Here is an 18,010-nt window from a genome sequence, read left to right as displayed (position 1 = left end):
CCACCTGTCTGCTAGCTGTACGCCTATTGGCCGCGCCTTGCGCCGGGAGTTTTTAAATGGCTGAGCCGGGCATAAGCCCCGCCCCCTCGGTGGGAAGAGAAGAGAAGATGGCGGCGGCGGCGGCGGTGGATGAAGCAGGTACCGGCGGCGCCGCGCCTCGGGCCGGGTTCGCCGCGGCCGGGCCGGGGCAGAGCGAGGCCCGGAGCCTCACCCGGGTGTCCCCGCAGAGCGCTCTCGGGGCCGCCGCGCCGCGCTGTCCTTCGCCGCCATCGCCGTGCTGCTGGGGCTGCCGCTGTGGTGGAAGACGACGGAGACGTACCGCGCCGCGCTGCCCTACGGAGACATCGCGGCTCTGGGCCGGCTGCCGGTGAGCGGCGGGGCCGCGGGCGGGCGGGCGGGGCGGAGATGGGCCGTGACACGGCGCGCTCTTACAGTTCCAGGTGGCCGTGAGCGTCTCGGTGGTTTTCCTCCCGGGCTCGGTGCCCGCGGATCTGCCCCGGCGGCTGCCGTACGGGGACGTGCGGGAGGAGCGGGTGCCCGTCAGCTGTAAGAGCCCCGCGGTCTGCACCGCCCGCCCTCCGCGTGGCGCCTGGGAGGCGCTGAGGGCTGCGCTCAGGTTTTCATGCTGGGTTTGTCTTTTCCCCCGCCGGCAGCGCGATCCGATGTCACGTCCCGCATCCAGACGGCCTATCGCGGCGCCACGGCGCGGGAGGAGGCGGCGCTGGGAGCAGCCACAGCGCGAGGTATGGGGGTGAGGGGTCACGGCAGGCACGGCCGTGGCTCTGCGTGCTTTTCCCTCCTGGAAGGGCTGCGCGTGGGCACTCTGCAGCCCAACTTCAGCCCTGGAGGATTAGCTCTGCTCTTTGAGGCTGGCTTAGCCCAAAGCTTGGCTTTGCTGCATGTGGGATGGGGAGCAGATTTGAAAATCCTAGCTCTATTGATGGATCTGTCTTCCTCAGAGGCTGATGCTGCTCTGCATGCACTGCAGGACTCTCCACCAGGCTCTCTGACTGTGTATGTGGTTCCTGAAGCCTCCTCTCTCCTGCCTCAGGTAGGGAGGCAACCTGCAGTGCCGTCCTCTGTGGAATGCTACAGCTCTGGGGCAGGCTGTTCTGGAGGAAACCCACAGATCTCCGTGTTCTCTGTCCTACCAGAATGCAGCCTGGGGTTCAGTGATGTAGAGGGTCTTGCTGTAAAACCCTAGTAAGAAATGGGGCCATTAGGAGCAGGGAGGATTTTGTCTCTTGAAGGTACCCTATGGGGACACATTCCTCCCCAGGTTGTCACGGGTGGCACCAGGCTCTTCGGTGTGTTGGCAGAGCTGTCTCTGCTCCCAGCCCTCACTGCTGCCCCTTCCCCAGGGCGTCAATATCTACGTGGGGAAGCATCGCAGCGCCCTGGTGAGGGCTGGGCAGGGTCTGGCCATACTCCATGCCCGCCTCCAGCAGCTCCTGCAAGTGGTGTCTCTCACAGCCAGCTCCATTGCTGCTGCACTCTCAGACCGTGTTCCTGATGGTCAGCTCGGCCCCGACACCTGGCGGCACTTGAAATCCAGCCTGGGTATGGATTTGCACCCCAGCTTCCTTTTCTGTCCCCCAAAAGGCCAGCTGCACTTTGGAGTGAGGCTGTTCCTGCTCTACCTGTAGCAACCCTGAATGTCTTCTGGATAACAGCCCCCAGAATCTTCCCTTTGCTCTTGTCCGTTGCTTGGGGACAGGACCCCAGTGTGATCCATGTGTGCTGGGGCACTGAAGTGCGACCCCACATCAGGGAGAGCCTGGGAGAAAGGGTGTCAGGTCCTGTGGCTCTGGGGAGCTCCCTTGTAGCCACTTGCCCGGTCTTGGCATCACCAGGTAGTGGCTGTGCTGGTGCCTCACAGTCTGGGTACTTGGCAGGGTACGAAATCACCTTCAGCCTGCTCAACCCTGACCCCAAGTCACACGATGTGGACTGGGACATCGAGGGTGCTGTGAACCACTACGTGCAGCCCGTCCTGGACAAGCTGAGCCTCGTGGCCAACTTCTCTGTTGACTCACAGGTGAGGGTTGGGAGAGGCGATGGGGAGAGCCCAGCCCTGGCCCTGCCACGTGCCCTGGGATGTTCTTCCCTGCCAGCAACATCTGTGCTGTGTTCCTGCAGATCTTGTACTATGCTGTTCTTGGAGTAACTCCACGCTTTGATAAGGAGTCCTCCAGCTTCATCCTGAGTGCACACAGCCTCCCACATGTCATCAACCCTGTGGAGGCCCGGCTGGGTGAGCACCATTCCTGACTTCACTCTAGTGGGATCAGACTCTGCTGAGGTGGGGACAGCTGTGCCTACACCTGTGCCCCTTCCCTTCCTATGCACCTTTCTACCCCACATGATTGTGTTGGGGTTGCCTGAGACCTGCTGGGCTGAGTGTTCTGTTTGAGGCTTGCAGCTTACAGAAGAGCAAGGCTGTGCTCTCTTTGTCAGTGTGGGCCAAGGGAGTTCTTTGACTCAGTTCTGCTTCAGGTTCCAGCGCTGCCTCGCTCTACCCCGTGCTGAACTTCTTGCTGTATGTGCCAGAGCGCTCCCACTCCCCACTCTACATCCAGGACAAGGATGGAGCCCCAGTGGCCACCAATGCCTTCCACAGCCCCCGCTGGGGTGGCATCATGGTATGGGGCTGTAATGTTAGCAGTGCTTAACCTCCCCCATAAGGCTCTGGCTGTGCCTCACCGACACACTCTCCTGCAGATTTACAATGTTGAAGTCCCTGCTTCGCCCCAAACCTCCCTCCCGCTGCACGTGGATGTGGACATGTTGAGAGTGATGGAGGTTTTCCTGGCCCAGCTCCGGTGAGGACTTGCTCTTCCCTCCCCAGGCCTACTTGTGCACTGATGGGGTCAGAGCCCAATGACTTCATGTTGGAGCCCACTAACTCAGCCCCTCTGTGGGCTCTGGGAGACTGAGGGTGAATTTTTGTGGCTTTTGGGGGTGCTGACCACCAACCAACACCACTCCCTGGTCGGGAGTGTTGTGTGTTCTGATGTGTGTGAGGCTTGTCCTGCCCCACATGCAGGAGGCTGCTGGGTGTGAGCTGAGCCCTGCTGGGACTCAGTGCACCATTGAGGGGAAAGAGCAAGGAGCATGTGCATTGCGCATCCTGATGCAGGCTGGGACCTTCCCATCTGTTCCCAGGTTACTATTTGGGATTTCTCGGGAGGAGCTGCCCCCTGAATTCTTGGTGGAGAGCCCAGGGAATGAAGGACTGGCCGACTGGGAGCTGGACCGCCTGCTCTGGGCCCATGCATTGGAGAATATTGCCACTGTGTCCACCACCTTGACCTCACTGGCACAGCTGCTGGACCAGATTAGTAACATCGTCATCAAAGACGACGTTGCCTCAGAGGTAGGGCTGGGACACCCTGACATGGGGAGTGGAGGGGGCAAGGAGCTGCTGGCCCCGTGCAGAGCAGTGGGGCACTGCCCAGGAGCAAGGCCCCTTAGCTTTGCTTCTCTGGTTGAGGACTGACTGCTGTGCTGTTGCTGTGCAGGTATACCGAGCGGTGGCTGCAGCACAGGATGCCGTGGCAGAGCTGGCTGAGGGTCATCTGCACTCGGCTTTCCAGGCCAGCAAGGAAGCTGTCACCTCCTCGGAGCGGGCATTCTTCGACCCCTCTCTTCTCCATCTTCTCTACTTTCCGGATGACCAGAAATTCGCCATCTACATCCCCCTCTTCCTGCCCATGGCTGTCCCCATCCTCCTCTCCCTGGCTAAGATGCTCCGAGAGGCTAGGCAGAACAAGAAGGAACCCACCAAGATGGACTGAGCTCCTGGAAGGTGCTCTGCTTTAGGGCTGGGACCTCACAGAGTGCATTGCATCATGGTGCAGGCATGCACTCTGAACTGCATTGGGTCAGGCCCGGACTGGGGGTGTGTTCCAGATGCAGGAGTGGGAAGAAGCTGCTTTCAGGGGTGAGAGATGCTCACAGTCAGAGTCTTGCCCCCTCCACCTAGAACTGCTGCTTGTACCCCTCTTACTGAGACTTGAGGGAAGGGAGGGAGACCTGCATGCACCCCACAGCCTTGTGCTGTGTTCATGTGGAAATAAAGAACCCCCCTGCCCAATCTGCCCCGTTGTGCAGGGGGCTGGATGGGAGGAGCGGGGGGGGGCTGTGCGAATCTCTCCTGCTCTCCCCGGGTTTTGTCCACCTCGAGTCCTGTCTTAAGGGTACGTAGCCCACAGAGGGGCAGGGGGGGTTGTGGGGTTCAACTTTTTGTAGGCAGTTATTAATGGGGTCGGTGAGCGTTGGGTTTGAGACTTATTACTGAGGTCGAGCTTTTCCCTTCGGCACGTTAACCTAAAAGCTCTCAAGTTGGGGGAACCCCTCTGGGGGCCGTAGAGGGGAAACAGAAACGCATTCAGCCCGATGCTGTCGGGGTGCAGTGAGGGGCTCTGAGAGCGATGCCGGGCGGTGCTGCCGGCGGCGCTGGGCTGTGCCGTGCCGGGGGGCGGTCCGTGCAGGGGGCGGTGCTGCCCCTCCCGGTGCGGCGGGGCCGGCGGCAGCGCTTAGCGGGGCCGATCATACCGGAGGAGGAGGAGGAGGAGGCGGAGGGGCCATGAAGGTGAAGAAGAGCGGCGGGGCCGGGGGAGCGGCAGCGCGGACCGAGGAGGAGCTGGGTCGGAAAGCGCTCATCGGGCCCGACGACGTGCTGGGGCTGCAGCGGGTCACCAGCGGTACGGGGCTGGGTGTGGGGCGGGGGAGCACCGCGTTTGTATGGGGTGAAGGATGGGGGCAGTGCTTTGGGTGCGAGGGGAGACCCAGCTTAGAGGGTGAGGGGTGGGGGTGACCTGCAGGGATGCTCACGTTGCGGAGTGGGACCCCCCCCTTCCCCCCTCCTCAAGCAGGGTCAGAGGTGGGATGCTGCTCATTGTGCCCGTCCTATGGGTGGGCCAGGCTGAACCCCCAGCTGCGGGGGGAGGGGAGAAGGGCTGGAGGGGCTCGGGATGGGGTCACAGATCCAAAGGGGAGGAGTGTTGTGACCATCCTGCAGTCTTCCCGTTTGGTTTCCCCTTTCTCACCTCCGTAGGGCTGCTGTGGTCTTGAGAGCATCCTATAGGGCTGAAGGGGCTGTTGTGCTTGTGTGGCAGCAGCTCTGTTGGACCTGTTGGGATTGCAGCGTGCTGAGCTGGGAGATGGCACATGCTCCAGGCCAGCCTGGCTGTGGCAGTGTCCTCCTGCCCCCTGAAAGGCCTTTTTGCATCCCGTGTGTGTTGTCTCACTGCAGGAGAGGAGGGGGCAGTGATGGGTGGCTGTGCTTGGAGCAGGATCAGTGCTGCAGGCAGAGCTGTGCCACGAGAAGCCCCAGAAAGAAAGGATGTGGCTGTGGGTATCGGGGCATGCAGGCGGCCTTGGGGGCTGAGCAGCACAGGGGTGGGTGAAGGAAGGAGGGGAGGAAGCCCTGCAGGGAGTGCTGGTCTGGGGGGTCTGCTGTGTCTGTTTCCCTGCTGAGATGCTGTGCTGGGCTGTGACTCACTGCCCAGGCCCAGAAATCAGAGCAGCAGGCACTGGAGCGTGCTGCCAGCATGCTTGGAAGAGCAGCAGTTGGATGGTGAGTCCCAGCCATGGCTGTGCTCAGTGCTTTGCTTGTTGGGAGCACACGTGGCCCTGCATGCAGCTGTGCCCTCTCAGGAGGCTGCAGGCATGTGGCCACCCCCTGCCCTTGCTCCTGGAGCGTGCAGACCTCATGTGGCTTCATCTGGGCACCCTAGCCTTGATGCTGCTGTTTGCTTTTGGTAAGCACCCGCGTTTTCAGTGCGTAGGAAAGCTGAGCTGATCACTCCACAGGGAGCAGAGCTGCTCTCCTGTGTCTTCTTGCCATGGGGCACCACTCACATGCATTTCCTATCCATCTTCCCTGCTCTCCATAAAGTGTCTTACTCTGCTTCTGCTCGTGTGTATGGTGGAGGTGTGAAGTTGTGATCCAAAAGGACCTGCATGCATTGGGGATGTGGCCAAGTTCACACCATCTCTGGTGCATAGATCCCTGTAGGTTTGTATGGAAGCCTAGATACAACTCCTTCCTCATTCTTTCTCCTCTCAGGTTGGTGTGTACAGTATGCAGCCCTGGTGCCTGTAGTTAGGGCAGTGTCTGGGGTGTGGCTTGTTGTGCCTGGAATTGGGAAGGAGGATATGGGATAGAGGGCATGGCGAGTGCTCCTTGGACCAGGAGAAAGATCAGCACATAGTTTCCCCTGTCTGTGTTTTAACATCAGGAGAATAAGAGGAGGTGGCAAGGACTTTGTGGTATCATGGTCATGTATGGCTTTTAAAGGGTATTACACCAGTCAGAGATTGGTGGGTGGAGAAGTACGTGGTTAAAATTTCTCCTCTCCCACTCCTCTTCCATTTTTTCCTTCTTAGGAAAGCTCTCTTCTTAAAACTTCTTGAATTAACTCTTTCCATTGCAAATCTTAGTGCCTATACCACCAAGTCATCCCAACTCATGACCACGGTCACTTGTATCCTGCTGACTCCAGTTTTGACTCCCAGATCCAGGTGTTCCAGCCCACGTGAAGCTGCCACAGGAGCTGATGGTTGGGCAGGAATTGATAGCAGCGCTATCCTGGTGCCATGGACATCCCTCACAGTCCCAGATAACTCATTTTTATCCCAACTTCTAGACCAGTACCGCAGCAGCTCACGCTGTTGAACTCATTCTGCTACTCGTTGCTCTGTTCCTGATGCCTTTCTAATAAGCTTAAAGGGGGAGCATGCAAGCTGTCCTGCATATCTGTGCTGTGTCCTTGCAGTGTCACATCCTCTATCACTTCTGGGCACGCTAAGGTCAAACTGATGGACCCAGGGTGCTGCTCTGGTGTGTCTGGGTCTTTTGGAGGGCTGGGTTTAGGTGTAAAGCAGAGGGACCGTTTTCTTTGCAATTAGCAGGATTTGTTACTTGCTCATCCAACTGCGGTTACAAAAAGAGGAAAACCTTGTGACGTGATTAACTTGGGATTAGCAAAGGAGCAGGGCAGAGCTCAGTTCAAATTGCAATTAATTACTGCAGCAGCAGCAGGAGGATCAGAGCGGTGTGTCTGCAGTTATTGGGGTGTGCATCTGCCAATGTCCTGCGTTGTGGGGCAGGGAGAGGAGCTGAGCACTGACCCCGATGCCTTCGACCAGGCTGAATGTTTGCTAGGTCACGCTGTGCTGCTCCCACGTTGCCTGCAGGCGAGGTTAATTCCAGCACAGCTTTGATTTCTTTGTCTGGCTTTGGGATGGGAGCCATGGGTGGTCAGCAGGAGGATGGCATCACAGCGTTTGCAGTGCCATCCCCTATTGCCACGTGACGATGCCAGTTGTCAAACTGATGCATAACCAAGGGCAAGCTTCAGGCTGAGAGCACCACGCATAGCACAGCTCTGGGCAATTGCACGGTTTGTCTGCGCTGCTGGGATAAGGCTTATCTTAAGTTTTACTATTCTAAGTTTTGTTCTGAGGGCTTCTTTGACGCGAGCAAACCGAGAGGTCGGATAAATGATTGATGACATACTTGGAAACACTTACAAAACAAAGCCTAAAAATAAGGAAGGCGTGCTTAATCATTTCTGAAAGTAATCTCTTCCGTGAGCTGTCATTTGGGATTTCTCAGAGGCAGCAGCTTTAGCCAGCCTGGCTGAGGGGCCCAGTGGTCAGGGCAGGCACCTGGTGGGTGCACTGCATTCCAGCTGAGCTGCGTTAGCATGAAGCAATGCAGATCAATCTTCAGAGCTGTTCCTGAAGCTGCGACTTTCCCTTCCTTCCCTGTTTAATTGAGACCACTCATTGCATCAGGAGCTCTGATTAGCTGGGGGTGTCAATGGGGGGGGGTTAATGAATCACTGTCTGGGGCTGTGATGCATGGAAGTGTTTTGATAGGCAGATTTCCTGCAGCAGAGCCATCTTGCAGAGCTGTGTCAAGCTGCTGTCACCGTGACTTCTTCCCTCAGCAGCACAACAGACGCTGCTATGAACCTTTTCAAGGCTTGGTGACGGCTCCCAGCTTGAAGTGCTGTGCTGAGGAAGGGCTTTGTTAGCACTCTCACACTGCAAGATGGGCTGTGAGATCTCCAGGGGAGCCCACATGGTGTATATGGGTAGCACCAAGGCTGAGCTGAGAGGGTTTGTCCTTTTGCCAAGGCCTGAGGGTTGGTCTGTCCCCAACAGGGATGGCGAAGAGAATGGAAAGCTGTGGGATTTGAACTGGTGAGGCAGAGGGCAGGGAGGTGGTTGAGTTCTTTCTTTAATGGAAACGTGCCCTGCCTTCCCCTCGAGGTCCTGCACTCTGTCCTGCGTCACCGCTCCCAGCCTTGGCTGGGCTGGTGCTATTTCTGCTCGCTTCCTCCTGAGTCTCTTCAATCTGATAATCTCCTAATCTCCAGCTCCCAGCAATTCCTCTGCAGTCGTCTCTGCTTTATACCTGGCTTACATCTTGGGGAGTGGTCTTTAAAATAGCCGCTGACCTTGTTGGCTAATGCATGTTAAGAAATAGGTCCGGATGGCAGCTGGAGTCTTCTCATTCCCTAAATTCTTGTCATTGTGATGGGGAGAGGCGATCCTACTGTCATTGTGTCTGTTTCTTGTACAGCATCCTCACAATTTATGTTCCTTTTCACCACCAGAGCTCGAGTTCCTTCTTACCCTTGGGAGTAACACCCGATCTCATCCACTAAATAACCTACTTGGTAAGGACAGGCACTTGCAGATCTTTGGGCATGATACAGACCCCACCACGTCCACTGACCATCACCCTCAGTGCCACGTCGCCGTGGTTTCTGAACACCTCCGTGGATGGGAGCTCCTCCACCTCCTTGGGCAGCAGCGTCAATGCATCGCTGCTCTTTGGAGAGTAAATTGTTCTTAATGTCTGACCTGATGGTCTCCTGGTGCAACTTAAGGCCATCCCCTCTTGTCCTGTTTCTCCTGAGGTAGTCATAAACGTGAATAACTTTGGGTTTGGAGTTTGTGAATAAAGATGAATAAAGTTGGGTTGGGATATAGCAACCCACTGTGCTTTAGGAGGAAAGGGTCCTCTTTGGTGATTTGTTTTTGTAGTATTTACCCTGGGTATTTCAGACTAAAAGACAATCTGCTGGGTTTCCTAAGATGTTCACGTGTCCATTCCTTCATCACTTGTTCATCAGTGTTGCATCAGGTGAGGGCTTGTTCAGGAAGATGCTGTGATTATTGGGTTCACAGCAGGGAAACAAAGCTGCCTGCTTTGGAGGAAGTGAAAGAAGCAACAACCAAAAACTCCCTTTCTTGTAATGATCTGCTTCACCTACTGGAGCTTTGGAGAAGTGTGGGGTTGTGGCACTGAGGGCTGTGGGGTGGGTTGGGGTTGGATTTGGGGATCTGTGAGCTCTTTTCCAACCTGAATGATTCCATGATTCTTTCCCCAGACGCCATCTGATTATTTACGGGGTGCACCTATCAAAATAAATAAAGGTTTTTGAGTATTTTCTATTGGAAAAACTAGTGCAGGGATGCAGGCAGTGATGGGCAGGAGCCCTGTGGGGATTCTGCTTGGGGTTTTCTCCCTTCCGGTGGTTCTGATTTGCTCTCCTCTCCTGTGGATGAGTCATGGACACTGTTTCTGTGGCAACACTGCTGCCAAGGAGGGGGATAAAGCTGTTGCCATGGTGCTGGATGGGCAGGAATTCTGCAGAAGGAAAACACTTAATAATTAACTTGCAGACAGACGCAGCTCCAGACTTGCCTTTGTGCTCTGGGGAAGGTGCCCTGGGCTCCCTGCTTCCCAGCACAGGGAAAAGCTTCAACGCCATTTTCAGTGCTGAGGGATGAGTCCTTGCATGGGATGAGTGCTGGTAGAGGGAAGAGGCCGTGCTTTGTCTGGAGAGAGGGGAGATGGGGTGGGGAGGGGGATCCTGTTCCAGTCGGTGCAGTCGGCTTAGTGCCCGTAAAGCTGCTTAGTGCTCACATTCTGCCAGAGGGCAGTTTTTAAAAAGGCAAAGCCTCTTACCCTGAGAAGGCAAGGATTTGGTGCAGGCGCTGACTGCTCTCAATGCCCTTAAGGAGAAATGGATCCAGAAGCAATTGGCACAAAGTTGGGAAAAGGTGATGACCTCTGAGTGCTGGGCAGCGTGAGCACGCGGTGCTGGGTCTGCCTTTGTGGGCACAAAGCCTTCATATCCGTGTGCTTTTTTCCCTGCAGATTACCTATGCACTCCAGAGGAAAACGTTTACAAGATAGACTTCACCAGGTTTAAAATCCGGGACATGGAATCAGGCACAGTGTTGTTTGAAATCACCAAGCCAGCAGCATCAGGTGGGTGAGCACACAGTGCTGCTTTTGTGAACGAACCAACATTAACACCTGCTTCCTTTTGCCTTTTCTCATCCCTTTTACTCAATACATCCCCCCCAAACAGGAGAAACTTTCACCTGCAGGAGGGCTGGATTCCCAACCTGCACCAGAAACACTGCTCAGGTATTCCTCTGTATCAATACAGTGGGCAGAACTAATTGCTCCTGTATTATGACCTCCATTTGTGATGAGAAAGGACAGATGGGTGTTGTAAATAGAAGCAAAGGAGGAGGAGGTCAGCATGTGTTGGCTGCTCATGAGCCCGTCAGCTCACGTATGACTGTGCAGATGATGTCCTTGTATTTAACAACCCTTATTTCTTCAGCCCATGTACCAATGCCTTGAGCCAATGCAGAATCTCCTGTGTCCTACGGCAAAGAATCTCCCTGCTTAACATCATGCTGTGGTTAATGCTGCTTTTGCCTTGGTCCTACTGCATACTAACTTCATTAAGTATCCTCTATTTGACAGTGAACAGATAATTTCTGAAGCCCCCAATTTATAACCTCTTTCAAAAACCAGACTTTGACCTTTCCTCAATAAGGAAAATCAAGATTGGAACCTCTAATGGATAGTTCATAGTATTTTATGTGTCCTTCAGTTTGATGGCAGAGCCTTAAACGTTCACCTGTGAACCTTTGTTGCTCATAATATACGTTTTCTTAGTTAAAACACACAGTCATGCTCATGCAGGCTCTTCACAGAGGGCTCTTTGTGTGCTCGGCGTTCTGCCAGAAGGACCTTTAGTTCTTTTTTTTTTGTTGTTCAAAGGAACCAATTTCCAACTCTGCCAACTCAACGGGATTGGCCCCAGGGTACAGAAAGAGAGCACAGCTCTGCCACCGAGGCAGAGGAATAAACCACCCAATGAGGAACGTAGCACCAGCTTCCACAGTGGGTTGGTTAGGAAGAAATGCCATTCCCAATGCAGTCTTTGCACTTTTGCAGAACGTGAGCACAATGACAAGAAGGACGTTGACCCCAACGCGGGGCGCTTTGTGCGCTACCAGTTCACCCCAGCTTTCCTTCGCCTGCGCCAGGTGGGGGCCACGTAAGTAAGAAGCTCCTCGTGCTGCTTTTCCTTACTGGGATCTGGAAAAAGTGGCTCTTTCCTTGTCCGTCCCACCAGGAAGTTGAGTTGATTTAATAACAGGGACCGTTTGTTGTGATGGGGATCTCCCAACGCCTTTGCTGGATGGCTTGTTTCCTCCATCCCTTTAGCTTATATCGAATCACAGAGTCATTCAGCTTGGAAAACAACTCTCAGATCCCCAACCCATCCCACCATGCCTGCCAGCAGCCCTCAGTCCCACGTCCCCACGGTTCCTGAACACCTCCATGGATGGATGGTGACCCCCCCCCATGTCCCTGTGCAGCTGTGCCACTGCAGCACTGCTCTTTGGAGAAGAATTTTTCCCTTATATCCCAACTATTGCTTTCTGGCCTCCCTGAGAGCAGGCTGGTGAGCTTCTTTACTAGATATTTTAGAGGGATGTGTGTCACTACATGGCAGTTCTTTGTTATCTCTGTTTTTCTTTACGTTCACTGAGGTTTAAATTCAATCTAATTAAGAACATCTGCCCACTGCTAATATGGCATTAAGTCCACAGTACTCTACTGACCGTTGGTTAGGGCTCCTAGCATAAACCTACTTTATGTTTAGAAATTGGTTTGCAGTGTGATAGTTCCTATCGGCTCCAAATGAAGAACTGATGTACTTTACTCCTGCCCTAGCTTAAAATTCAGCACATTGTGTGTAGCCAACACCTACCTTTCTCTAAGAGGTCATGCCTCGTGGTAAAGAGAAACTTAAATATAGTGCTGCTTCTAACATCTCCCCCTTCATAAAGCAGAAAAGGACCACAGAAGTCTATTTGTCTGCTTTTTTAATACCCATCTGCAGAATTAAATAAGCTTGAATGGCAATCCAGTGCAACAAGGATCTTGTAGCGATTGACATAGGGATGCTCGAAACCGTTACTCGAGCAGAAAGCTCATTTCTCTCTCATTCTTCCTTCCCAGGGTGGAATTCACAGTAGGGGACAAACCCATCAACAACTTCCGCATGATTGAGAGGCATTACTTCCGCGATCAGCTGCTGAAGAGTTTTGATTTTGAGTTTGGGTTCTGCATCCCCAGCAGTAAGAACACATGTGAGCACATCTATGAATTCCCACAGCTCTCGGAGGATCTCAGTAAGTTCAGTTACTGTCCTGTGTTATCTCACGTGTTTTAGTATGGGCATCAGTATTAAATCTGTGTAACCTTATCTTCTTTATAACCCTTCATCTTGTCTGTCAGTAACCTTGTCCTCATACTGCAGCCTATGGAAATGATTGCTGCTTGCTTATTGCCACACCATGAGAGATTTCTTTAGAAGTGTTTTGAGGATAGGTAGAGCCCTTAGATGCTCTATGGTGCCTTAACATATTTGGATTACGAGTTCCTTCAAAAGAGCCTTCAAACGAAGTCTACAGGAAAGCCAGTGCAGCCTGTTGTCTCAGCAGGGCTTCTGTTTAACACAGTTTGATTTTTTTTTTCCCTCCTGCAGTTCGAGAGATGATCCTCCATCCATACGAGACACAGTCGGACAGTTTCTACTTCGTAGATAACAAGCTGGTGATGCACAACAAGGCAGATTATTCATACAGCGGAGGACCTTGAGAGCGGGATGGGCAGCCAACCTGGGCTGGCCTTTGCTTTCCAATTGAAGTCATCAGGGACACCGACACCTTTGGTTCAGTTGCCTACAACTGGACACGGATCCACAAACCAAGGACTCTGCCACAGTAGGAGTTTCATGACCAAACTGGCCAGCCTCATCTCTTTGAGCAGACCCAGATCTTCAGAGCTCTGGGCGGTTCTACGATGCTACGTGAACTTTGGATACCACTTCCCTATGTTCTTCAGGTGTCTGCTTTGAACATGGCCTTGTGGGACCTGTGGGATTTTGCCCTAATTCTGCAGATTTGTCTACTTGCCCTCCCGTATCCTTTGGGTTTCAGAGAATGCAATTTGAGAAACGTGTGAGTGGACGGATGCAAAACGCAGAGTTTTTTGTTTGCTTGGCCCTTGTTGTGAATGCTTCAAAACCTTACAGAATCGAGTTTCACCTTTTGGATTATTGCTCTAATGAAGCATCTCATCCCTTTGTTTTGCTCCTTCTGTATAATGTTTTTTAAATCTTGGAAGCAATGAAACATGCAGTGAAGACCACTAGTTTCATCAGTCTTGCATTTCAGATGGAAGAACATAGTGTTGGGTGTCTACAAGCCCTCTACACATCCTCCATTAATTTCAGTTTTTGCAAACTGAATCCAGAATAGTCTGGCTAAAAACAAACAAAAAAGGATTATTAGCTTTATTTTGCATAGATACCTTCCAGCTTGTCCGTGCTATATGTCATACATGTCTATTTCTTTAATCTATGCTCAACGTTGAGACAAGGGCTTCAGCAATGCTCGTTAGAGCAACGCTAATTTGTCCAAGGCAGTCAGAAAGTGTGGAATGTCCAATCTCTCATTTGTATCTGAAGTGTGTTATGTCAGAGTTTTCCCTTTGTTTTGCACTGGGTATGAATACAGGTGAAGCAGCAACTCTCATAATGTCAGGCTTTAAGCCCTCTCTGTAAGAAGTCTAAGAACAACCTTGCACAAGTTTCTCAGGATGCACTTTTTAGGAAGATAATAGTGCAATGAAGTAGCAATGTCAATAGAATAGTGCATGCAAAACCAAACCTGAGAAGGTTGTGCAGGGTCAAAGCTTCCCTCCTTCATTTTTCCCAATTGCCTGCTGTCATGAAACCCTTACTCTAAAGATCAGTGATACTTAAAAAGAGGAAAAAAAAGGCAGTTGCAGTCTGTAGATATTCCTATAAATACTTGATGTCTCCACGTCTGTTCCTGTGAGTTGAAGTGGAATGTTCAATGTTAGCCTCAGATACGTGTGATTGTACTAATTTTTATAAAATACCATTTCCAGTCGTGATGAACCTCTTTTTGGTCACAGCTTAAGTCAGACAGGACAGCCACGAATGGTTGCAGATGTAGTGTAAGAGCAGGGAGGCCGTGTGCTGTTGTTGGGTCGAGATCACTGTCAGGTGTGTGAACGTTTCACAGCATCACAGAACCATTCAGGTTGGAAAAGAGCTCTCAAATCCCCAAGTCCAACCCCAACCCACCCCATTATGCCCACATCCTTCAGTGCCACATCCCCATGGTTCTCCAGCACGTCCAGGGATGGGGACTCCACCACCTGAAGGATTCCATTTTCTAAAGAAAATACAATGAGTTTGGGTTACAGCTTTTTTTTTAAAGCTTGATTGTTAAGGAAGTATGTAGAAACCACTGTTCTGACACAGCTGCTATCAATCAGTAATTCTTATCACGATCAGACTTGTATTTATTGCTGTTTTTTGTTGGTAATGTATAAAACTCAACATCTCGCCTACGGCTGTTTGAGGGTTGCAAAGAGTTTCCTCCTGATTTGTATCAACGCTTTGAGCTACGGATCAGCAAGTTTTATAGCAAAGCAATGATTAAAGTTGAGAACAGTTCCAAAAGCCTATGTCCTCCCCACCCTTTTTTCCCTTCCTCTTTATATTCAGTGACATCGTGCAGATTTGAGCGTTGATGTTGTTTCCACTCTTGAGTGTGCAAATTGGAGGCAGAAGGCTGTCTGTAAGTAGCACCCCGTGTAGTTGGAGGTGTTGCTTATTTGTTTTAATCATTCCTATCTCTCAGCACTTTCCTGCTGTTCGTAGTAATAACTTCTAGTGATGGTGCTTGGCCAGAATTGCCACTCTTACCTTTCAAACAGCTCTGTTGTCTTTGTGTATTCCTATATTTTGGTGCAGCCTCTCGTCAATCTCGTATTATCCAACTAAGCATCCTCTCTGACCAGTGTGCAAACTGTTGTTTGCTGAGCTGAGATAGTCGTGTTCTGCTCCCTTTTAATGCTACGTCCTTTGAAGTCTGCAGGAGTTGAAAAATGAAAGTAATTTCATAAAAAAAAAACAATGCTGTAATCAGCTCAGTAGGTCCCTATGAGAAAAGCACAGAAAGTTGCATTTTTCCCAGTAGTTCCCAACGGTTTTGTTGAATGGACTTCCTGACGTCCTGCATTGTGTGGTTAAACACAGGAGGACCAACTACTCACTGCTGATCTCTGTCCCCACACCTGCTTACTGTTCTGCTAATTGAGATTGGATGGGTCCTAATTTCAGGCTAATAGAGAATTCAGTGTGAGCCATATGGGAGATATTTTACTATGTGTATTTCTTGTTTTCTAATGACGGGAATACTTTAAACCTGGAGAAAATTGTGGTGCATTTTCAAGAACATCAATTCCAACCTATTTAACTTCAGCTTTTCGGAGCGAGGACTGTTCCCTTTTCATTTATTTCTATTTTACTTTATTTTTTTGAAGCCTCCACAATTTCCTACAAATAAATTCCTATTCCCAAGCCAATGGAAACAACCAGACTTTCCTGTGGGATACATGGGAGGTTCTTTTGTGTTTCCCATGGCCACGGTTATCATTATGGCTCCGTTTCACGTGCAAACATGTTTGCATTCATTTCAAATCTCCACTCACACTATTTACAAACATGGAAATCATTGACCAGGAGGGAGTTTCCTTTAAACTGCTGCATAACCAGATGGAAATCTACGTTGTTGACTTGGAACGCGTTGCTTTTGCCCGTAAGCAGCACCAGAACGATGATTTTATTTTTCTCATTTTCAAAATGATAGTAATTATTTAGCACTGTAGCTCTGTTCGAATGAACCAGCGTGGAAAATTGGGTTCTGGCTTTCTGAATGAAAAGAAAAGCCACATCAAAATCCAACCTAGGTTATGTTAGCAGTGACTCGTCATCTCTCACCATGTGATGTCGAGTAGATGTGTGCTCATACTGAATTAACCTTAGATAAAGAAGTGGGTGCTTATAGTGTCCTTTTTTTTAAAAAAAGAATAGGGAAGTTATATCCCAAACTTTCTTATTTTACTTGAAATTCATTTAAATTTCAGAGTTTGCAAGGAAGAACAGTGGTAAAATGTTTGTGGTTGGCTGCATGGGCCAATAAGCCACAAACTTCAGAGGGAGAAGTAGAATGATTTATTTTCAAGAACACAACAGGAATAGTTTAAATTTCAGGAGGTTTTGTTCTCTGAGCAAAGCCTAAATTATTATCTCATATATATATATATATATCTTTATATAGTTATATATATATATATATATACACACACATATATGCTGAAGATGTCCTTTATCTCATGACATTTCTGAATGAACTCCCCCTGATGTGGATTTATCCCATTCTTAATGCAGAAAGTCTTTTCTCAGTTTTGGAAATTGTGTGATGGCCAAAAAAATGAAGAGCCATCAGAACTGTACGTGTTGTGTGATGGTCATCAGAGGGGTTTACGTGCGTTGCTGCAGTGGTAAAAGTTATCTTTGGGGGGAAAAAAAAAAGGAGGGAGGGGGACAAAGATGGGAAAAATGTTAATTGCAGCTGATTGGAGCCCAAAGTTGTAGTGGTGGTATAGATGTAAATGCTTTTTCTCTGGAGTTTTGGAGTGGGCAAGGCATTGGAAGTGGTGGATGGTCCTTGAGGTCCCTTCCATCCATCCCATGATGATGCCAGCAGCCCAGCACGAGTGTGATTAATATGGAGCACTGTTCACACAAATGTTTCCCTATGTGAAATCTCGTTGGCTGTTCATATCATTTTCTAAGCACTGTATCTGAAGAATGTGATGCTCGCTTATGTCTGATCTCACAGCACAGCCTGACAGAGGGTGGAACTGTGTGTCTGTATCTGTTCTGTAGTAACTGCCTCCCTAGAATCACTGTGTTAATGCCCACTGTGCTGTCTGCTTGCACCCCAATGCTACCCTGAGGAACCCTGTTTGAATGTGACATCGACTTTTTTTTTTAGCATAGAGTCAGGATTGTCTGTATTAAAATGTATTTATATATATAAAAAAATATATATATCTATATATTTTTTGTGGAAGGAGAGTAGGACTCTAGTTAATACACCATTGAGAAAAACGTTAGGAGCATTTTTATCCAGTTCATTTATAATTCTTTGTACCTTCTGGGGCAGCGAGGAACCGGTTGGAAATGAAGGAAAAAAAAAAGGAAAAAAAAAGGAATGCTGGCACTGATTCCACTGTCGTGGCTTTGGTTCCCATCTGCCTGACTTGTTTGCAGATGGATAAAGGGGGAGAACAAAGCTTGATGCTACGATTCAGTCTTCCTGTAGGAGGAGAGAACTTCAATCTAACCTAGGCAAGGACGGGGCAGGGATGGATGCTTGCTTAATTGCATATTGGCAGTTTAGGCATAAACGTGCATCTAGGCAATATGCTTTAATTTCTTCCACGAGCGAGGGCAAATGGTTCAGCGTGTCACTCTCCTTAGCAAGCGTTTCTTCTCCTGTAACATCCAAAATGTACAAAAAAAAATAATAATAATAATAAAAAATGAAATAAATTATTGATCTTAGAGATGGAGGTGTTTGTCCGTTCTTTAATGCTGTCTCTTTTATAGTGTTATTTAATGGTAGATTTTTGTATTATTGAGCGTGGATGGAAAGTAAATTCTCGTTGCCTTTCCTCGATGTTTTAATGCCATTTTTGCACCAGTGGATGTAACCACCT

The 18,010-nt window shown here is 50.4% G+C and overlaps 2 protein-coding genes across 3 annotated transcripts; both read left to right on the top strand.

The window, feature by feature from the left end:
* On the top strand, positions 1–4,175 carry PIGS (phosphatidylinositol glycan anchor biosynthesis class S). The gene is made up of 12 exons (XM_031591690.2): positions 1–138; positions 228–367; positions 435–546; positions 654–743; positions 960–1,051; positions 1,362–1,560; positions 1,896–2,038; positions 2,140–2,254; positions 2,497–2,642; positions 2,722–2,822; positions 3,166–3,376; positions 3,522–4,175. Exons 1-12 carry the CDS (start codon positions 57–59, stop codon positions 3,795–3,797), a joined length of 1,707 nt encoding a protein of 568 aa, XP_031447550.2. The 5' UTR covers positions 1–56; the 3' UTR covers positions 3,798–4,175.
* A 333-nt stretch (positions 4,176–4,508) lies between these two features.
* Positions 4,509–16,490, top strand: UNC119 (unc-119 lipid binding chaperone). Of its 2 annotated transcripts, none has more exons than XM_031591692.2 (5): positions 4,509–4,706; positions 10,187–10,300; positions 11,288–11,390; positions 12,362–12,534; positions 12,891–16,490. In XM_031591692.2, the coding sequence occupies exons 1-5, from the start codon at positions 4,589–4,591 to the stop codon at positions 13,001–13,003; spliced, it is 621 nt and encodes a 206-aa protein (XP_031447552.1). In that variant the 5' UTR covers positions 4,509–4,588; the 3' UTR covers positions 13,004–16,490. The 2 variants fall into 2 exon arrangements, with proteins under 2 accessions (XP_031447552.1, XP_031447553.1); XM_031591693.2 differs by lacking the exon at positions 4,509–4,706 and adding an exon at positions 9,554–10,089.
* Positions 16,491–18,010: the final 1,520 nt, after the last annotated feature.

This window comes from Phasianus colchicus, chromosome 21, assembly GCF_987193195.1.
Source record: "Phasianus colchicus chromosome 21, bPhaCol1.hap1.1, whole genome shotgun sequence".
NCBI classification, from domain to species: Eukaryota; Metazoa; Chordata; class Aves; order Galliformes; family Phasianidae; genus Phasianus; species Phasianus colchicus.
The sequence above is the reverse complement of the archived record's forward strand: the minus strand, read 5'-3'. Positions and strand labels throughout refer to the sequence as shown.

Coding starts and splice junctions, on each gene's coding strand:
- UNC119 (XM_031591692.2), top strand. CDS start 4,589: ATGAAGGTGAAGAAGAGCGGCGGGGCCGGGGGAGCGGCAGCGCGGACC. Junction 4,707..10,186: donor GCTGCAGCGGGTCACCAGCG/GTACGGGGCTGG, acceptor TTTTCCCTGCAG/ATTACCTATGCACTCCAGAG. Junction 12,535..12,890: donor ACAGCTCTCGGAGGATCTCA/GTAAGTTCAGTT, acceptor TCCCTCCTGCAG/TTCGAGAGATGATCCTCCAT.
- PIGS (XM_031591690.2), top strand. CDS start 57: ATGGCTGAGCCGGGCATAAGCCCCGCCCCCTCGGTGGGAAGAGAAGAG. Junction 1,052..1,361: donor CCTCCTCTCTCCTGCCTCAG/GTAGGGAGGCAA, acceptor CCCCTTCCCCAG/GGCGTCAATATCTACGTGGG. Junction 2,255..2,496: donor CCCTGTGGAGGCCCGGCTGG/GTGAGCACCATT, acceptor GTTCTGCTTCAG/GTTCCAGCGCTGCCTCGCTC.